This window comes from Polyodon spathula, chromosome 4, assembly GCF_017654505.1.
Source record: "Polyodon spathula isolate WHYD16114869_AA chromosome 4, ASM1765450v1, whole genome shotgun sequence".
Lineage (NCBI taxonomy): Eukaryota > Metazoa > Chordata > Actinopteri > Acipenseriformes > Polyodontidae > Polyodon > Polyodon spathula.
Window position 1 is genome coordinate 96675 of NC_054537.1, and position 22604 is coordinate 119278.

Genomic DNA, 22604 nt, shown 5'->3' on the forward strand with positions numbered 1-22604 from the left:
GTAATGCCATGGATTGAATAGCAGTGCAATGCAGTGCCATGGATTGAATAGCAGTGCAATGCCATGGATTGAATAGCAGTGCAGTGCCATGGATTGAATAGCAGTGCAGTGCCATGGATTGAATAGCAGTGCAGTGCCATGGATTGAATAGCAGTGTAGTGCCATGGATTGAATAGCAGTGCAGTGCAATGCCATGGATTGAATAGCAGTGCAGTGTAATGCCATGGATTGAATAGCAGTGCAATGCCATGGATTGAATAGCAGTGCAGTGTAATGCCATGGATTGAATAGCAGTGCAATGCCATGGATTGAATAGCAGTGCAGTGCCATGGATTGAATAGCAGTGCAATGCCATGGATTGAATAGCAGTGCAATGGCATGGATTGAATAGCAGTGCAGTGCCATGGATTGAATAGCAGTGCAATGCCATGGATTGAATAGCAGTGCAATGCAATGCATGGATTGAATAGCAGTGCAATGCCATGGATTGAATAGCAGTGCAATGCCATGGATTGAATAGCAGTGCAATGCCATGGATTGAATAGCAGTGTAATGGCATGGATTGAATAGCAGTGCAGTGCCATGGATTGAATAGCAGTGCAGTGCCATGGATTGAATAGCAGTGCAGTGCAATGCCATGGATTGAATAGCAGTGCAGTGCCATGGATTGAATAGCAGTGCAGTGCAATGCCATGGATTGAATAGCAGTGCAGTGTAATGCCATGGATTGAATAGCAGTGCAATGCCATGGATTGAATAGCAGTGCAGTGTAATGCCATGGATTGAATAGCAGTGCAATGCCATGGATTGAATAGCAGTGCAGTGCAATGCCATGGATTGAATAGCAGTGCAATGCCATGGATTGAATAGCAGTGCAGTGCCATGGATTGAATAGCAGTGCAATGCCATGGATTGAATAGCAGTGCAATGCCATGGATTGAATAGCAGTGCAGTGCCATGGATTGAATAGCAGTGCAGTGCCATGGATTGAATAGCAGTGCAGTGCAATGCCATGGATTGAATAGCAGTGCAGTGCCATGGATTGAATAGCAGTGCAGTGCAATGCCATGGATTGAATAGCAGTGCAGTGTAATGCCATGGATTGAATAGCAGTGCAATGCCATGGATTGAATAGCAGTGCAGTGTAATGCCATGGATTGAATAGCAGTGCAATGCCATGGATTGAATAGCAGTGCAATGCCATGGATTGAATAGCAGTGCAATGCCATGGATTGAATAGCAGTGCAGTGCAATGCCATGGATTGAATAGCAGTGCAATGCCATGGATTGAATAGCAGTGCAGTGCCATGGATTGAATAGCAGTGCAGTGCCATGGATTGAATAGCAGTGCAGTGCCATGGATTGAATAGCAGTGCAGTGCCATGGATTGAATAGCAGTGCAGTGCATTGGATAGCAGTGCAGTGCCATGGATTGAATAGCAGTGCAATGCCATGGATTGAATAGCAGTGCAATAGCATGGATTGAATAGCAGTGCAGTGCAATGCCATGGATTGAATAGCAGTGCAGTGCATGGATTGAATAGCATGGATTGAATAGCAGTGCAGTGCAATGCCATGGATTGAATAGCAGTGCAATGGCATGGATTGAATAACAGTGTAATGGCATGGATTGAATAGCAGTGCAGTGCCATGGATTGAATAGCAGTACAATGCCATGGATTGAATAGCAGTGCAATGCAATGGATTGAATAGCAGTGCAATAGCATGGATTGAATAGCAGTGCAGTGTCATGGATTGAATAGCAGTGCAATGGCATGGATTGAATAACAGTGTAATGGCATGGTTTGAATAGCGGTGCAGTGCCATGGATTGAATAGCAGTGCAGTGCAATGCCATGGATTGAATAGCAGTGCAATGGCATGGATTGAATAACAGTGTAATGGGATGGATTGAATAGCAGTGCAGTGCCATGGATTGAATAGCTGTGCAATGCCAAGGTTTGAATAGCAGTGCAATGGCATGGATTCAATAGTAGTGCAATGTAATGCCATGGATTGAATAGCAGTGCAATGCAATGCCATGGATTGAATAGCAGTGCAGTGCCATGGATTGAATAGCAGTGCAATGTCATGGATTGAATAGCAGTGCAGTGCAATGCCATGGATTGAATAGCAGTGCAATGGCATGGATTGAATAACAGTGTAATGGGATGGATTGAATAAGAACATAAGAACATAAGAAAGTTTACAAACGAGAGGAGGCCATTCGGCCCGTCTTGCTCGTTTGGTTGTTAGTAGCTTATTGATCCCAAAATCTCATCAAGCAGCTTCTTGAAGGATCCCAGGGTGTCAGCTTCAACAACATTACTGGGGAGTTGATTCCAGACCCTCACAATTCTCTGTGTAAAAAAGTGTCTCCTATTTTCTGTTCTGAATGCCCCTTTTTCTAAACTCCATTTGTGACCCCTGGTCCTTGTTTCTTTTTTCAGGCTGAAAAAGTCCCTTGGGTCGACACTGTCAATACCTTTTAGAATTTTGAATGCTTGAATTAGGTCGCCACGTAGTCTTCTTTGTTCAAGACTGAACAGATTCAATTCTTTTAGCCTGTCTGCATATGACATGCCTTTTAAGCCTGGAATAATTCTGGTCGCTCTTCTTTGCACTCTTTCTAGAGCAGCAATATCTTTTTTATAGCGAGGTGACCAGAACTGCACACAATATTCAAGATGAGGTCTTACAAGTGCATTGTACAGTTTTAACATTACTTCCCTTGATTTAAATTCAACACTTTTCACAATGTATCCGAGCATCTTGTTAGCCTTTTTTATAGCTTCCCCACATTGCCTAGATGAAGACATTTCTGAGTCAACAAAAACTCCTAGGTCTTTTTCATAGATTCCTTCTCCAATTTCAATATCTCCCATATGATATTTATAATGTACATTTTTATTTCCTGCGTGCAGTACCTTACACTTTTCTCTATTAAATGTCATTTGCCATGTGTCTGCCCAGTTCTGAATCTTGTCTAGATCATTTTGAATGACCTTTGCTGCTGCAACAGTGTTTGCCACTCCTCCTACTTTTGTGTCATCTGCAAATTTAACAAGTTTGCTTACTATACCAGAATCTAAATCATTAATGTAGATTAGGAATAGCAGAGGACCTAATACTGATCCCTGTGGTACACCGCTGGTTACCACACTCCATTCCGAGGTTTTTCCTCTAATCAGTACTTTCTGTTTTCTACATGTTAACCACTCCCTAATCCATGTACATGTGTTTCCTTGAATCCCAACTGCGTTCATTTTGAGAATTAATCTTTTGTGCGGGACTTTGTCGAAAGCTTTCTGGAAATCTAAATAAACCATGTCATATGCTTTGCAATTATCCATTATCCAATAGCGGTGCAGTGCCATGGATTGAATAGCAGTGCAGTGCCATGGATTGAATAGCAGTGCAATGCAATGCCATGGATTGAATAGCAGTGCAGTGCCATGGATTGAATAGCAGTGCAATAGCATGGATTGAATAGCAGTGCAGTGCCATGGATTGAATAGCAGTGCAATGGCATGGATTGAATAGCAGTGCAGTGGCATGGATTGAATAGCAGTGCAGTGGCATGGATTGAATAGCAGTGCAATGGCATGGATTGAATAGCAGTGCAGTGCCATGGATTGAATAGCAGTGCAATGCCATGGATTGAATAGCAGTGCAATGCCATGGATTGAATAGCAGTGCAATGCCATGGATTGAATAGCAGTGCAATGCCATGGATTGAATAGCAGTGCAGTGCCATGGATTGAATAGCAGTGCAATGCCATGGATTGAATAGCAGTGCAGTGCAATGCCATGGATTGAATAGCAGTGCAATGCCATGGATTGAATAGCAGTGCAGTGCCATGGATTGAATAGCAGAGCAGTGCAATGCCATGGATTGAATAGCAGTGCAGTGCCATGGATTGAATAGCAGTGCAGTGCAATGCCATGGATTGAATAGCAGTGCAATGGCATGGATTGAATGCCATGGATTGAATAGCAGTGCAATGCCATGGATTGAATAGCAGTGCAATGCCATGGATTGAATAGCAGTGCAATGGATGGATTGAATAGCAGTGCAATGCCATGGATTGAATAGCAGTGCAATGCCATGGATTGAATAGCAGTGCAGTGCCATGGATTGAATAGCAGTGCAATGCCATGGATTGAATAGCAGTGCAATGCAATGCCATGGATTGAATAGCAGTGCAATGCCATGGATTGAATAGCAGTGCAATGCCATGGATTGAATAGCAGTGCAATGCAATGCCATGGATTGAATAGCAGTGCAATGCCATGGATTGAATAGCAGTGCAATGCCATGGATTGAATAGCAGTGCAATGCCATGGATTGAATAGCAGTGCAATGCCATGGATTGAATAGCAGTGCAATGCCATGGATTGAATAGCAGTGCAGTGCCATGGATTGAATAGCAGTGCAATGCCATGGATTGAATAGCAGTGCAATGGCATGGATTGAATAGCAGTGCAGTGCCATGGATTGAATAGCAGTGCAGTGAATAGCAGTGCAGTGCCATGGATTGAATAGCAGTGCAATGCCATGGATTGAATAGCAGTGCAGTGCCATGGATTGAATAGCAGTGCAATGCCATGGATTGAATAGCAGTGCAATGCCATGGATTGAATAGCAGTGCAATGCCATGGATTGAATAGCAGTGCAATGAATAGCAGTGCAATGCCATGGATTGAATAGCAGTGCATGGATTGAATAGCAGTGCCATGGATTGAATAGCAGTGCAATGCCATGGATTGAATAGCAGTGCAGTGCATGGATTGAATAGCAGTGCAATGCCATGGATTGAATAGCAGTGCAGTGGCATGGATTGAATAGCAGTGCAGTGCCATGGATTGAATAGCAGTGCAATGCCATGGATTGAATAGCAGTGCAATGCCATGGATTGAATAGCAGTGCAATGCCATGGATTGAATAGCAGTGCAATGGCATGGATTGAATAGCAGTGCAATGGCATGGATTGAATGCAATGCAATGCCATGGATTGAATAGCAGTGCAATGCCATGGATTGAATAGCAGTGCAATGCATGGATTGAATAGCAGTGCAATGCCATGGATTGAATAGCAGTGCAGTGCCATGGATTGAATAGCAGTGGATGCCATGAATAGCAGTGCAGTGCAATGCCATGGATTGAATAGCAGTGCAATGCAATGCATGGATTGAATAGCAGTGCAATGCAATGCCATGGATTGAATAGCAGTGCAATGCCATGGATTGAATAGCAGTGCAATGCCATGGATTGAATAGCAGTGCAATGCCATGGATTGAATAGCAGTGCAATGCCATGGATTGAATAGCAGTGCAATGCCATGGATTGAATAGCAGTGCAATGCAATGCCATGGATTGAATAGCAGTGCAGTGCAATGCCATGGATTGAATAGCAGTGCAATGCCATGGATTGAATAGCAGTGCAATGGCATGGATTGAATAGCAGTGCAATGCCATGGATTGAATAGCAGTGCAGTGCATGGATTGAATAGCATGGATTGAATAGCAGTGCAATGCCATGGATTGAATAGCAGTGCAGTGCCATGGATTGAATAGCAGTGCAATGCCATGGATTGAATAGCAGTGCAGTGCCATGGATTGAATAGCAGTGCAGTGCCATGGATTGAATAGCAGTGCAATGCCATGGATTGAATAGCAGTGCAGTGCCATGGATTGAATAGCAGTGCAGTGCCATGGATTGAATAGCAGTGCAGTGCCATGGATTGAATAGCAGTGCAATGGCATGGATTGGCAGTTGCCATGGATTGAATAGCAGTGCAGTGCCATGGATTGAATAGCAGTGCAATGCCATGGATTGAATAGCAGTGCAGTGTAATGCCATGGATTGAATAGCAGTGCAGTGTAATGCCATGGATTGAATAGCAGTGCAATGCCATGGATTGAATAGCAGTGCAATGCAATGGATTGAATAGCAGTGCAATGCCATGGATTGAATAGCAGTGCAGTGTGCCATGGATTGAATAGCAGTGCAGTGCCATGGATTGAATAGCAGTGCAATGCCATGGATTGAATAGCAGTGCAGTGCAATGCCTTGGATTGAATAGCAGTGCAGTGTAATGCCATGGATTGAACAGCAGTGCAGTGCCATGGATTGAATAGCAGTGCAGTGCCATGGATTGAATAGCAGTGCAATGCCATGGATTGAATAGCAGTGCAATACAATACCATGGATTGAATAGCAGTGGAATGCACTACTGCACCTAACTGTGACCCCATTGGCATGTTACAAAATGACAATGTGTTACAAATTTTACAATGTGTGGTACACCCCAGTCTACTTGTGCTAACACTGTTGTATCATTATGGTGCTATCATTGCTGTTTTGTACAGAGCAATTACAGTGCTATGCTAATGTCTGGTGTTACAGTGCTATGCTGTTGTCACAGCATTGCATTGCTATGCTAATGTCTGGTGTTACAGTGCTATGCTGTTGTCACAGGATTGCATTGCTATGCTAATGTATGCTGTTACAGTGCTATGCTGTTGTCACAGGATTGCATTGCTATGCTAATGTCTGGTGTTACAGTGCTATGCTGTTGTCACAGGATTGCATTGCTATGCTAATGTCTGGTGTTACAGTGCTATGCTGTTGTCACAGGATTGCATTGCTATGCTAATGTCTGGTGTTACATTGCTATGCTGTTGTCACAGGATTGCATTGCTATGCTAATGTCTGGTGTTACCGTGCTATGCTGTTGTCACAGGATTGCATTGCTATGCTAATGTCTGGTGTTACAGTGCTATGCTAATCTCTGGTGTTACATTGCTATGCTGTTGTCACAGGATTGCATTGCTATGCTAATGTCTGGTGTTACAGTGCTATGCTGTTGTCACAGGATTGCATTTCTATGCTAATGTCTGGTGTTACAGTGCTATGCTGTTGTCACAGGATTGCATTGCTATGCTAATGTCTGGTGTTACAGTGCTATGCTGTTGTCATAGGATTGCATTGCTATGCTAATGTCTGGTGTTACAGTGCTATGGTGTTGTCACAGGATTGCATTGCTATGCTAATGTCTGGTGTTACAGTGCTATGCTAATTACCATTGAAATCGTTTGGTAAGAGGAACAGGCACACTTACTAACAAAATGAGGGTCTGTGTAGAAAGAGTTTATACATGGAGTCGAGTAACGAGGTAAAAACTGGCACACATGTGGAACCAATAATGCAAACAGCAAAACATACAAACCATTGTTTGCCATGTTAAGAAGAGTAACATGAATAGTTTGTGATTATCAGTGATGTTTTTGTTCTTGTTTAATAGTTGCTGGGACATTATTGAGGCTCCATACTGGTGGATCATAAAAGCACCGATTTTGGTTTCAATATTGGTAAGTTAACAGGACTCCAACATGCCTGTGATTTCAGTCTTTTCATGTCTTTTTCTCTAAAGATCACTTTCCCTAGAGCTTAATCACACAATAATCAGTAACACTGCCGTGTAGCACGCAGTCTTGTTTAGAACATCTGATGCCTCAGACTCTTCTGTGGGGTTCTATTTTTGTATTCTTAAAGCAGTCTTGTGTAATGCTAGCTCTATAAATTACCAGGTTAATTTTTCCCATGTACGGCACAACGATTGCTGGTTGCACATTGCATTCCACACTTCTATAAACCAATTTGACAAAAAACACACAAGCACAAAAGAGACAATTTGCCAATTAGACAAGACCAAGAAAAGTTGATTAAAGCAAAGTTGAAGAATTTGTCAAAAATGCTAAACCAGCAAGTTTGACAACAACAATTTTTTTCTGTCATACAACTCAAAATCTCCACTGCAGCAAAAACATGAAACTTGACGTGCAATATTGAGTATCCCCTAACCGTGCATGTATGCATATCCACATGTCCCCTCTCTGCTTAGATCTTACTTGTCAGGTAGAAAGCAATGTGTTCCAATGGGAGGTCATGGGCGTCCACACAATTCATTCCAGGGGGACAAAGGGTTTAAAACTAGCTGGGGTAACATGGGTTTATGTTGCATAATAATTACACTTCTAAGCCTCATTTACATTCACAACACAGACTTGAGCTGGTATAAGTCCAGAAGGCAGCAGAGATCTTTATCGTTTTCAGGTTGTGTTTACACTTGTGTATCTTTATTTAATTCAAGAGGTCAGACTGTGCTGCACAGGAAGGGGAATTAAAGAATACACGTTAGCTACCTTCTCCACTCGAATTTGATGGAATTATTTTAACCACACAGGAACATGTTGGAATAAAAGATGAACAAAGTAGTTAACAATACTTGAAACAATTATAAATATACTTTGTAAAGAAAACCACCCACAACCAAGCAGAACAGGAAGTGTAAACTATAGTACAAAAAATGCCACCTACTGACAAACTGCAGTAACGAAGTGCATGCTAAACACAGCGCTCCAACCTAAGTGAACTATTAAAACAAACTGCAGTAATGAAGTGCATGCTAAACACAGCACTCCAACCTAAGTGAACTATTAAAGCAAACTGCAGTAATGAAGTGCATGCTAAACACAGCGCTCCAACCTAAGTGAAATATTAAAGCAAACTGCAGTAATGAAGTGCATGCTAAACACAGCGCTCCAACCTAAGTGAACTATTAAAGCAAACTGCAGTAATGAAGTGCATGCTAAACACAGCGCTCCAACCTAAGTGAACTATTAAAGCAAACTGCAGTAATGAAGTGCATGCTAAACACAGCGCTCCAACCTAAGTGAACTATTAAAACAAACTGCAGTAATGAAGTGCATGCTAAACACAGCGCTCCAACCTAAGTGAACTATTAAAGCAAACTGTTGAAGCTGACACACTGGGATCCTTCAAGAAACTGCTTGATGAGATTTTGGGATCAATAAGCTACTAACAACCAAACCAGCAAGATGGGCCGAATGGCCTCCTCTCGTTTGTAAACTTTCTTATGTTCTTATGTTCTAACTATTAAAGCAAACTGCAGTAATGAAGTGCATGCTAAACACAGTGCTCCAACCTAAGTGAACTATTAAAGCAAACTGCAGTAACGAAGTGCATGCTAAACACAGTGCTCCAACCTAAGTGAACTATTAAAACAAACTGCAGTAATGAAGTGCATGCTAAACACTGCGCTCCAACCTAAGTGAACTATTAAAACAAACTGCAGTAATGAAGTGCATGCTAAACACAGTGCTCCAACCTAAGTGAACTATTAAAGCAAACTGCAGTAATGAAGTGCATGCTAAACACAGTGCTCCAACCTAAGTGAACTATTAAAGCAAAAAGGCAGCACAAACTTAAACACCATGATACTGTGATAGTCATCACACAGAGGTCATTGTGGCTGCAGAGCCAGAGCACCGACTGACATACCCAACAAAGAGGAGGTTAAATGTCTAAGAGACACAAATGGCAAAATCATAGACAAAGAAAAAAAAAATAGCAAATATATTAAATGCTACTTTTTACAAAGGTAGATACGGACAACATGCCCCACATGTCAACCTGTTCCTATCCAGTTTTAAATAACTTTAGCATAACCGAGGCAGAAATGTTAAAGGAAATAGGAGCTCTTAAAATAAACAAATCCCCTCGGCCAGATGAGATCCTCCCAATAGTACTCAAAGAAATGAAAGAAGTTATTTACATACCGCTAACCAAGATCATGCAACAGTCTCTTGACACAGGAGTGGTACCGATAGACTGGAAAATTGCAAACGTAATACCGGGAACTACAGACCAATAAGCCTGACTTCTATTATATGTAAACTTATGGAAACTATAATAATATCCAAAATGGAAAATTACCTATATGGTAACACTATCCTGGGAGACAGTCAGCATGGTTTAAGGAAAGGGAGATTGTGTATAGCTAACCTGCTTGATTTTTTCGAGGATACAACATCGACAATGGATAATTGCAAAGCATATCACATGGTTTATTTAGATTTCCAGAAAGCTTTCGACAAGTCCTGCAGAAAAGATTAATTCTCAAACTGTAGGTAAGGATTTAAGGAAATGCATGCACATGGATTAGGGAGTGGTTAACATGCAGAAAACAGAAAGTACTGATTAGAGGTGAAACCTCAGAATGGAGTGTGGTAACCAGTGGTGTACCACAGGGATCAGTATTAGGTCCTCTGCTATTCCTAATCTACATTAATGATTTAGATTCTGGTATAGTAAGCAAACTTTTTAAATGTGCAGATGATACAAAAATAGAAGGAGTGGCAACCACTGTTGCAGCAGCAAAGGTCATTCAAAATGATCTAGACAAGATTCAGAACTGGGCAGACACATAGCAAATGGCATTTAATAGAGAAAAGTGTAAGGTACTGCATGCAGGAAATAAAAATGTACATTATAAATATCATATGGGAGATACTGAAATTGAAGAAGGAATCTATAAAAAAGACCTGGGGGTTTATGTTGACTCAAAAATGTCTTCATCTAGACAATGTGGTGAAGCTATAAAAAAGGCCAAGAAGATGCTCGGATACATTGTGAAAAGTGTTGAATTTAAATTAAGGGAAGTAATGTTAAAACTGTACAATGCACTAGTAAGACCTCATCTAGAATATTGTGTTCAGTTCTGGTCACCTTGCCACAAAAAGGATATTGCTGCTCTAGAAAGAGTGCAAAAAAGAGTGACCAGAATTATTCCAGGTTTAAAAGGCATGTCATATGCAGACAAGCTAAAAGAATAGAATCTATTCAGAACAAAGAAGACTACGCGGTGGTCTGATTCAAGCATCCAAAATTCTAAAAGGTATTGACAATGTCGGTCCAAGGGACTTTTTCGACCAGAATAAAGAAACAAGGCCCAGGGGTTACAAATGGAGATTAGACAAAGGGGCATTCAGAACAGAAAATAGGAGGCACTTTTTTACACAGAGAATTGTGAGGGTCTGGAATCAACTCCCCAGTAATGTTGTTGAAGCTGACACCCTGGGATCCTTCAAGAAGCTGCTTGATGAGATTCTAGGATCAATAAGCTGCTAACAACCAAACGAGAAAGATGGGCAGAACGGTCTCCTCTCGCTTGTAAACTTTATGTTCTTAAGTCTCTAATTACTGTGTATTTACATAGTAACTACTTTGTAAATGCATGTGTACTTATACATAACTACAACGCTAATATGCATAGTAACAATGTACTTATTGTGTACATCGTTTTGCACATTATATGTAAATACACAGTTGTATCAGAGAAGAGTTTGGGTTAGGTTTATATCATGCAACAAAATGTACACATTAAGTACATTATAACTGTGTGTAATAGCATTATAACTGTGTGTAATAGCATTATAACTGTGTGTAATAGCATTGTAATTGTGTGTAATAGCATTGTAATTGTGTATAATAGCATTATAACTGTGTGTAATAGCATTGTAATTGTGTATAATAGCATTGTAATTGTGTATAAGTACACATGTAATTATTAAGTAGCTGCTATGTAAATACACAGTAATCAGTCACTTAATGTAAAGTGTTACCAGCATGCACTCTCTAAGTACATTGGGTACACCAGAGTGTAACCAGAACCTGTCCACTGAAACACAATTTCCCTAGCTGATGCTGGATCTACTATTAGATATACAAGTAATAATACTAAAATAAACTCAATTTAGGGTTACAATATTATCGCCTAATCAGTGTTATAAGGTATTTTTAGTGTACTAAATATTCTATTTTATAGATGAGCCTCAATAATTTTGTATTAATGAAAAGATTATTTAAGGTCTGGGTGGCTCTCCATTACATAAACATTCTTTAAAAGGTACTCTGTGAACTTGACAGACTAAATGGGTGTGATAAATGGTCTGTAATAGTAATCATAGTCGACAATGGAACAGGGCTAAACCGCAATATAAAAACTGTTTTTGAGCTAAAAACATATTGAGAGAGCTGAAATCCTGTAAACCAGAAGCTAAAAACTCTCACAAAATCATATATATATATATATATTTATATATACTTTAGGTTGTGATCCCTTGCCAGTTTTAAACTTTGTAATGTCTACGTGAATACTAATCTGCAGCTGCTTTTATATTACAGCAATCATTTTTGGTGGTAAGAAAGAACAACCAGCATCATATTGTACTTGAATTAAAGGCTGCAAGCCCTTGGGAATGGGTTTGCCATTTTGCACTGTCAGGAGGAATGTATCATTACTCTTATAAATGGGACATTTATCTGGTCCAGCCAGCTGGGTAAATGTCAAATGGGAGCCCTTCTCAAAAAAAAAATACTCAACACACACATTATATATATATATATATATATATATATATATATATATATATATATATATATATATATATATAATTATAAAACAGTTGTAGTTGAAAGTTTACATACCCCAGTGGAAATGTATAATCTCTAGAAATTTCTAAAAAAAAAACCAAATAATTTTAAGAAAAATCTTTTGTAGCAACAGTTATGCTTTTGTGGATGAAGAAAAAAAGTTACAAGAAATAGATGTCCACAATTATTTATTTAAGCAATTCTTTTTTTTTTTTGCAAAACTCAAAAAATGCATTGATGGTATTGTCTACAAGGTGATAGAAATTTCATTATGATAATGCAGAACCTAATTCTAGAAAAGTCTAGGAAATGTTGGATTGCAGGTAAACATTCTTAGAGCATATAAAAGGGTTAGGCATGTGATGATTGATGTCATTACCAATAAGTCAATATGGGAAAAAGTAAAGACTATCTGAACACCTTAGTCATAAAATTATTTATTGTCATAAAGCTGGAGAAGGATCTAAGATTTCCAACCATTTGAATATCCCAATTTCAACTATTGTTTATATTATCAAGAATTACAAGATTCATGGTGCTGTGACAATGCTTCCTTGGTCTGGAAGTTCTTTCTCCAAGAAGAAGTAGAAGAATTGTGAGGAAGGTTTCAAGATTAACTGCCAAAGATATAGAAAGTGAACTGGCTGCAGGTGGGACTGGGGTTTCCATTTCAACCACAGGCAGAGTATTGCATGGTGAAGGTCTCAATGGTCGCAGGCCAAGGGAAAAGCCACTCTTAGGAAAACGTCACAAGGACAATCGCTTAAAGAAAAGAAAAACAGCATTTGAATGATGGAAGGTCAAAGGTTTTGTGGAGTGATGAAATAAAAATCAAGTTATTTGGCCATGCTGATAGTCGTTATGTTTGGAGAAAGTCTGTTGAGGCGTACAAAGAAATAGCACCATACCTATTTTCAAGCATGGAGGTAGTAATATCATTCTATGGGGCTGTTTTTCCTCTAATGGCGCAGGAACTTTACTTCCAATACATGGTAAAATGGATTCCATAGCATACCAAAAGATAGTCACCAATCATCTGAAACCCTCCGCTACAAAACTTTGTTTAAAGCGCAACTGGACATTCCAACACAACAACGATCCAAAGCACACATCAAAATCTACTTCAGAATGTTAAAGAAGAATAAAATCAGGTTCTGGAATAGCCCAGTCAATGTCCCCATCTAAATCCGATTGAGAATCATCAATCAATCAATCTCAGTTTTATATAGTGCCTTTCATAGTGGACAATCATCACAAAATGTTTACATTGTGCAATAACAACATATTTTAAATACAGAGAAATGCATAATACAGGCTATACAGTAAAAAAAAAAAAAAAAAAAAAGCATAATACACGATAGGAGCATAATACATGAAATAGTGCATTAAATACAGTGGAAAGTGCATAGTACACGATAGGAGCATAATACATGAAATAGTGCATTAAATACAGTGGAAAGTGCATAATACACGATAGGAGCATAATACATGAAATAGTGCATTAAATACAGTGGAAAGTGCATAATACACGATAGGAGCATAATACATGAAATAGTGCATTAAATACAGTGGAAAGTGCATAATACACGATAGGAGCATAATACATGAAATAGTGCATTAAATACAGTGGAAAGTGCATAATACACGATAGGAGCATAATACATGAAATAGTGCATTAAATACAGTGGAAAGTGCATAATTTACGATAGGAGCATAATACATGAAATAGTGCATTAAATACAGTGGAAAGAGCAGAATACACAATAGGAGCATAATACATGAATTAGTGCATTAAATACAGTGGAAGGTAACATAATAAGTGAAATAATAACAGCAACACAGCAGCAAATAGCAGATACCAGGCTTAAAGAGCATGGAAAGCAAGAGAGAACAGGTTGGCTGAGTGAAAACATTCCCAGACCAGAAAGCTGACAGAGAGACACACAGGCAGGAACTGCAGGTGAAAGAGCGCTCTGGTGCCATTTTTGTTGAAACAAAAAGTAATAAAAATATTGTACACAAAACACTGCTCATAGAGCAAAATCAATATTTAAACAAAACAAATCTCACACACTAATCCCGTAGGTAAATATCGTGCTGGTCAGCCTGACACTAGTAGCAATTGCTCGCTTTCTTACTGTTTTACTTTCGCTTTAATTTCTTTGTCGTTGCCTCGCTCTCTCTTTCTCACACACACACACACATTCCTCCTCTTGAACAGACACACACACAAACATTCCTCCTCTTGAACACACACACACACACACACACACACACACACACACACACACACATTCCTCCTCTTGAACACACACACACACACACACACACACACACACACACGTTCCTCCTCTTGAACAGACACACACAAACACACACACAAACACACACACACACACGTTCCTCCTCTTGAACAGACACACACACACACGTTCCTCCTCTTGAACAGACACACAAACACACACACAAACACACACACACACACGTTCCTCCTCTTGAACAGACACATACAAACACATACACACACACACACACACACACACACACACACACACACACACACGAGAATAGCAGAGTGTATTCAGCAGAATTAGATTTAACTCAGCAGAATCTATTCAGTAGAATGACATTGAACTCAGCAGAGTCTATTCAATAGAATGACATTGAACTCAGCAGAGTCTATTCAATAGAATGACATTGAACTCAGCAGAATCTATTCAATAGAATGACTTTGAAGTCATGTGAATGTTTTCTTTTTAAAAATCACAAATGTTTCCTCTTTCAGTGTAGCCAAGGGTCCAGTTTGAATGATTCAGTCAATGCTCCCCACTGTTTAGATCAATGGAATGAATCCCATAGTAGAATAAAGTACTGGATTCAATGCAGGGCATTATGAAACATAAACAGATGCTGCTGATGATACAGACATACTAAAAGCAGGCCCTAGAAATACATCAGAGAAGCAACAGAAAAACATGTGTGGAACAACTGTCACATGAAGAAGTGCCTAATAATAATGGTGAACTGCCAAAGAAAGGCAACATGCAGTAAGATACTGTAACAACTGGAGGAATAATGAAGTAACTGTCAACCCCAAGAAAGACGTTCAGCTCCTCCTCTTCCTACGGGCACTACAGAAACACTAGAAAAGGAGCAGACCACTTTCAGAGAGGACAGAAAAGTGAAACCTATCCGAGCAAGGAAATGCTGGGAACAAAAGCCTGTGACAGATTTGTTTACATATAGATGTTGTGGACACTGAAAGGATATTTAGTTGCCTCCACTATCTGAAAGGCCGTTAACCAGATTGTGAATTAACCGGAAAATCACCTTGACCCAATAAAACATGTACTTATAAAGATAATTAGCAAAGCTACCAAGCTTCATAACTTCATAGCTTTTAAAGCATTCTAGTCATTTTTGCCTTGCAACGCATCCCTGTTATTCATATAGAGTGAGCCAAATAAAGTAATCAGGGTTAGGGTTAGGGTTAGGGTTACGGTTAGTGTTAGCTTCTTTGATGCACTGCAAGTTTCTTTCATTGCAGCAAGCCTCATTTTTTACATTGATATACTGTATATATATATATATATATATATACATATATAAGAGTCAACTTCCCATACACAGCGCCTATAGAAAGTCTACACCCCCTTGAACTTTTTTTCACATTTTGTTGTGTCATTGCTTCAGAATTTCATGCATTTAAATGAGAATTTTTTTTTCACTTATCTACACACCATACTCCACACTATTCAGGGGAAAAAATATATATATTAAAAATAGAGAACTGAAAGATAATAACTGGATAAGTCTCCACCCCCCTGAATTAATACTTGGTGTAAGTACCTTTGGCAGCAATTGCAGCTGTGAGTCTGTTGGGAGAGGTCTCTACCAACTTTGTACACCTAGATTTGGCAATATTTGACCATTCTTCTTCACAAAACTGATCAAGCTCTGTCAAGTTCCTTGGGGAACGTTAATGGACAGCAATCTTCAAGTCATGCCACAAATTTTTGATTGGATTTAGGTCAAGGCTCTGACTGGGCCACTCAAGGACATTTACCTTTTATTTTTAATTAATTTTTCTACGAATTTCTAGATTATTTTTTTCACTTGGAAGTTGTGGGGTAGGATGTGTAGATAAAAAAAAAAACAAACTATTTTAATGCATTTTAATTCCAGGCTATAAGGCAACAAAAGGTGAAAATTTTGAAAGGGGGGTGTAGACTTTCTATAGGCTATGTATATATATATATATATATATATATATATATATATATATATATATATATATATATATATATATATATATATATATATATATATATATATATATAACAAATATGGATTGGAGAGGAGGGCCATAGTGGAAAGTTATTATGTGTGTGTGTGTGCATATCTTTTAAAACATAAACTGTTGCATCCCTACATTAGCCCTTATTCCAGTTTTAATTTATTTTGCAGGCTAATTCTATTCTCTTAATCTGCATTATCCGCATACTGGTTCAAAAGCTGCACTCTCCGGATGTGGGGAGGAGCGAATCCAACCAGTATTTGTGAGTATAGAACTTAGAGCTTGTCTGTTATAATCCCTGTCTGTTTGACAAGTCTATTAGGAAATGTGCCATTTGCAGCAACATGCAATCCCTTTCCATCACCTCTTCAATCAATCAAGTGAAGAAATCCAGCATGCAAACCCTTTCCATCACCTCTTCATATATATATATATAAAAGCAATAGAGCCTGAAGAAGATTGTTTAATCCACTGGTAAGGCCCACCTTGTGTAGTTAAATGTCCCGAGCCGAAGCCCAGGCAGCTAACATAACAAGAGAGACCTGACCTGACGATAAATCCCTCTTATGAGGGTTCTGTTGATATTAGAAAATGGAATTGTTAAAATAATAACAATTACAGTTTTTCTGTTTGTTTTGTTGTGATTTTATGCAGCACTAGTTTTTGTTGCTAATGAATACAGTTTTCTTCATTATTCTATGAATAATGCAGTTTGCTCAGAGTTTCACATTCCTCTATGACAGGAGGGTCAGTTTTGTACCAGGGCTCACATGTACAGAGTTGCTCATTCCTCTATGACAGGAGGGTCAGTTTTGTACCAGGGCTCACATGTATAGAGTTCCTCATTCCTCTATGACAGGAGGGTCAGTTTTGTACCAGGGCTCACATGTATAGAGTTCCTCATTCCTCTATGACAGGAGGGTCAGTTTTGTACCAGGGCTCACATGTATAGAGTTCCTCATTCCTCTATGACAGGAGGGTCAGTTTTGTACCAGGGCTCACATGTACAGAGTTGCTCATTCCTCTATGACAGGAGGGTCAGTTTTGTACAAGGGCTCACATGTATAGAGTTCCTCATTCCTCTATGACAGGAGGGTCAGTTTTGTACCAGGGCTCACATGTATAGAGTTCCTCATTCCTCTATGACAGGAGGGTCAGTTTTGTACCAGGGCTCACATGTATAGAGTTCCTCATTCCTCTATGACAGGAGGGTCAGTTTTGTACCAGGGCTCACATGTATAGAGTTCCTCATTCCTCTATGACAGGAGGGTCAGTTTTGTACCAGGGCTCACATGTACAGAGTTGCTCATTCCTCTATGACAGGAGGGTCAGTCTTGTACCAGGGCTCACATGTATAGAGTTCCTCATTCCTCTATGACAGGAGGGTCAGTTTTGTACCAGGGCTCACATGTATAGAGTTCCTCATTCCTCTATGACAGGAGGGTCAGTTTTGTACCAGGGCTCACATGTATAGAGTTCCTCATTCCTCTATGTCAGGAGGGTCAGTTTTGTACCAGGGCTCACATGTATAGAGTTGCTCATTCCTCTATGACAAGAGGGTCATTCTTGTACCAGGGCTCACATGTATATGACAGCCTAGCTGATGGTGTGATGAGTTTAGAACATTCCATTTGCATCTGAATTCCAGCCACTCATTGTACTGTGAGGCTCTCATTTATAAATGCTTATCCACCTGGATTCCCACCTTTTGTAGTTCTAAGGAGTCTAACACCATTACTGTTTATGTGTGATTGTTCCACAGAAGGCTGGCAAAATCCACCTTGCTGCTGATTCCTCTCTTCGGTGCTCATTACATCATTTTTGCATTTGTTCCCGACCACTTTAGAGTGGATGTGAAGCTGATCTTCGAGCTTATTCTGGGTTCATTTCAGGTAAGCCAAGAAAACAAAAACTCACCCACAAGTACTTGGATAAATGTACTGTCAATATCCCTTTTCATGAGCCAAACAGTAGCATTTCATGTGAGTCTCTTTGAAAGGTCAAGTTGCTGCTTGATGAAGCAGCAGGGAAACGTCTGTGCCATATGTACTGTGTGAATTCTTCAGCCAAGTGGATGCCATTTCAGCATTGCACACAGAGTACTGTAGCCCCTTTGGGACCCTGCTGCTTTCAAAGTAAGACCAGGTTATCACACCAAGGCTCCAATCTGAAGAACAGGTGCAACGCACCTGGATCCCAGTCAGAGTTACTATCCATCCTCTTCACTTGGAATATCTAGAGTGATTGCTGGAGCAGTCAGGCCAGGTCAGTAATGTGCACAATAAGAGAGTAGCTGTGTGGATCCCAGTCTGAGTTAATATCCATCCTCTTCACTTGGAATATCTAGAGTGATTGCTAGAGCAGTCAGGCCAGGTCAGTAATGTGCACAATAAGAGAGTGGCTGTGTGGATCCCAGTCTGAGTTAATATCCATCCTCTTCACTTGGAATATCTAGAGTGATTGCTGGAGCAGTCAGGCCAGGTCAGTAATGTGCACAGTAAGAGAGTGGCTGTGTGGATCCCAGTTTGAGTTAATATCCATCCTCTTCACTTGGAATATCTAGAGTGATTGCTAGAGCAGTCAGGCCAGGTCAGTAATGTGCACAATAAGAGAGTGGCTGTGTGGATCCCAGTCTGAGTTAATATCCATCCTCTTCACTTGGAATATCTAGAGTGATTGCTAGAGCAGTCAGGCCAGGTCAGTAATGTGCACAGTAAGAGAGTGGCTGTGTGGATCCCAGTCTGAGTTAATATCCATCCTCTTCACTTGGAATATCTAGAGTGATTGCTAGAGCAGTCAGGCCAGGTCAGTAATGTGCACAATAAGAGAGTGGCTGTGTGGATCCCAGTCTGAGTTAATATCCATCCTCTTCACTTGGAATATCTAGAGTGATTGCTAGAGCAGTCAGGCCAGGTCAGTAATGTGCACAGTAAGAGAGTGGCTGTGTGGATCCCAGTCTGAGTTAATATCCATCCTCTTCACTTGGAATATCTAGAGTGATTGCTAGAGCAGTCAGGCCAGGTCAGTTATGTGCACAATAAGAGAGTGGCTGTGTGGATCCCAGTCTGAGTTAATATCCATCCTCTTCACTTGGACTATCTAGAGTGATTGCTGAAGCAGTCAGGCCAGGTCAGTAATGTGCACAATAAGAGAGTGGCTGTGTGGATCCCAGTCTGAGTTAATATCCATCCGCTTCACTTGAAATATCTAGAGTGATTGCTGGAGCAGTCAGGCCAGGTCAGTAATGTGCACAATAAGAGAGTGGCTGTGTGGATCCCAGTTTGAGTTAATATCCATCCTCTTCACTTGGACTATCTAGAGTGATTGCTGGAGCAGTCAGGCCAGGTCAGTAATGTGCACAATAAGAGAGTGGCTGTGTGGATCCCAGTTTGAGTTAATATCCATCCTCTTCACTTGGACTATCTAGAGTGATTGCTGAAGCAGTCAGGCCAGGTCAGTAATGTGCACAATAAGAGAGTGGCTGTGTGGATCCCAGTCTGAGTTAATATCCATCCTCTTCACTTGGACTATCTAGAGTGATTGCTGAAGCAGTCAGGCCAGGTCAGTAATGTGCACAATAAGAGAGTGGCTGTGTGGATCCCAGTTTGAGTTAATATCCATCCTCTTCACTTGGACTATCTAGAGTGATTGCTGAAGCAGTCAGGCCAGGTCAGTAATGTGCACAATAAGAGAGTGGCTGTGTGGATCCCAGTCTGAGTTAATATCCATCCTCTTCACTTGGACTATCTACAGTGATTGCTGAAGCAGTCAGGCCAGGTCAGTAATGTGCACAATAAGAGAGTGGCTGTGTGGATCCCAGTCTGAGTTAATATCCATCCTCTTCACTTGGACTATCTAGAGTGATTGCTGAAGCAGTCAGGCCAGGTCAGTAATGTGCACAATAAGAGGGTGGCTGCATATTTATGATGCTCCTGATTATGATTAATGGAGGTGAGGCTCCTTAACTACCATAGCAGTGACAGAGAACAGCCATGTGTATGAAGATAATAACTGGCAATTTTCAGATAAGAAAGCACTTTCAGAAAAGAAGAATACTTCAAGTGAATGAAGCAGGTTATTATTGTGCACTGCCTTTTTTCAAAGCTGTTTATAAATATCTATTTCTAATACTGCTCACTCATACAGTAACAGCTACACTCATTGTGCACCTCCTGCCTTCAGCCCCTGGGCAGTAAGAAAATGGCCATCTGCTTTGCTAGCTGCGAGTCCCTAAGCTCTTTATGAGGAAAAACAATCTTTAATGGTCTTTATACTGTCAATAGCAGCCTGATTTAAGAACATGACTTTAACCTTTTCAGAAATGGTCAGCATTTCATTTTTGTTTGTTTGTATGTTTTCTTCATTATGGGCTGTAGAAAAGGGGGCTTTATGTGGGAAAACTATCAGCGAATACATTCCAGAATAGTCTTATAAAACTGACATCTCTCAGCATGATGAATCCAAGCTGTTAGACACTCAGAACTAATCCCAGTGTTTCTTCTGTGTGTTTATTGACGAGCAGAGTAAATGTGTGATCTCTGTAATTCTGGATGATGTATAAGAATGATAAGTATAAGGCATGTATTCATCAGAATGACTAAATAATGGGATTTGAATAGCACATTTACAAACTGCTGAAAACCCACTTTTTATCATATAAAAAGCTGAACATTGTTTTTAGTTTATTTCATTACATTCGACAGTCAGAATTAATTAACCCTGTAATTTCCAAGCATTTTTTAAATGAGAAAAGCTACTCTACATAATTAGATTCTGTTTCTTGTACAAAATAAAACAAATCCCCTGTCTGGCAACACATGATGTAGTGCATAGGAAACATTCCGTGTGTGAGTCTGGATTTGATAATATAGAGGGGTGGCTCAGCATTGTGTCAGAATACTGTACTGCTAGCGGGGCATGAACACATAGCACATGTTAACCCTGTAATGCCTGTCAGTTTTATATCGAAAACTACAGAGAGACTGCATTGTTTTGTGTTGAGTAATGAAGATGTTTTATTCCATTTAATTAAAGCCAATTAATTAATACCAAACACATTTCTTAAAGGCAATTACTCTAAAAATATGAGTATCAGAACACCCCTATAAACATTTTGAGTTATTGGGTTGAAGTTTTTTATCATCCACGTTGTGTTTTCTTTATAGAGAAGAACTGGTAACTGTACCAGGGCCTTATTCCACTAAATGTATTTTCCCACGCTAGCTTTCACATGTTGTCTCCACTTCAGGTCACTCACAAAGAGTTTACCACTGGGTTTACCACTGGGTAAACTCTTTGTGAATGACCTGAAGTGGAGACAACATGTGAAAGCTAGCATGGTAAAATACATTTAGTGGAATAAGGCCCTGAGCAATGTTATTTGTTAAAGATGTATTTTTTAAGAATCTGAATACAGGATGTAAGAAAGTTGCCTCTAGGCAAGGGTCACTTTGCACCTTAGCCCTGAATTCTGGGGTCTAACACAATTCTTTTTTTGTTTTGCAGGGCTTCGTGGTGGCTGTCCTGTATTGTTTCCTTAATGGAGAGGTAAAGCTGGAAGTTTGAAAAGGGTTGTGTTTTCAGTTTGTTTTTTTAATGTCTTTTCTTGTTTTCCTTCCGTCTTCCTAGTAAGGGTTTCTGAATCTGTAGTTGCTGGTTTCTACTCATTACTTGTACAGTAGTTGTTCCAGAAGCCAAGAACGTTGGTGATTAATTTCCTTTCCTCAAAGCGCATTTTCAACTGGAGAGATTGTGAAAGACTGATCTGTGATAGATTACACTTGGAGGGATAGATTGCTCTGTGATAGATTACACCTTGAGTGATAGATTGCTCTGTAATAGACCACACTTAAGTGACAAAACAAACCAGCTTAATTTTAACATCGACCAAACAGGGCGGATGAACCTATATGCAGACTACGCTATAGCGCAGGGCCTGCAGCAGAACTGGGGCCTCCAGCAAAATTGGGGCCACGTAAGGTCAACGTTTTTGGGACATTTTACAAA

At 40.0% G+C, this 22604-nt stretch overlaps 1 protein-coding gene across 1 annotated transcript in view; it reads left to right on the forward strand.

The window, feature by feature from the left end:
• The window catches only part of LOC121314021 (vasoactive intestinal polypeptide receptor-like), an 82934-nt gene that overhangs the window by 54986 nt on the left and 5344 nt on the right, over window positions 1-22604 (forward strand). The window contains exons 9-12 of the mRNA XM_041246781.1: window positions 7308-7374; window positions 16769-16860; window positions 18361-18490; window positions 22104-22145. Of these exons, the coding sequence (XP_041102715.1) occupies window positions 7308-7374; window positions 16769-16860; window positions 18361-18490; window positions 22104-22145 (331 nt within the window). The remainder of the gene's footprint in view (window positions 1-7307; window positions 7375-16768; window positions 16861-18360; window positions 18491-22103; window positions 22146-22604) is intronic.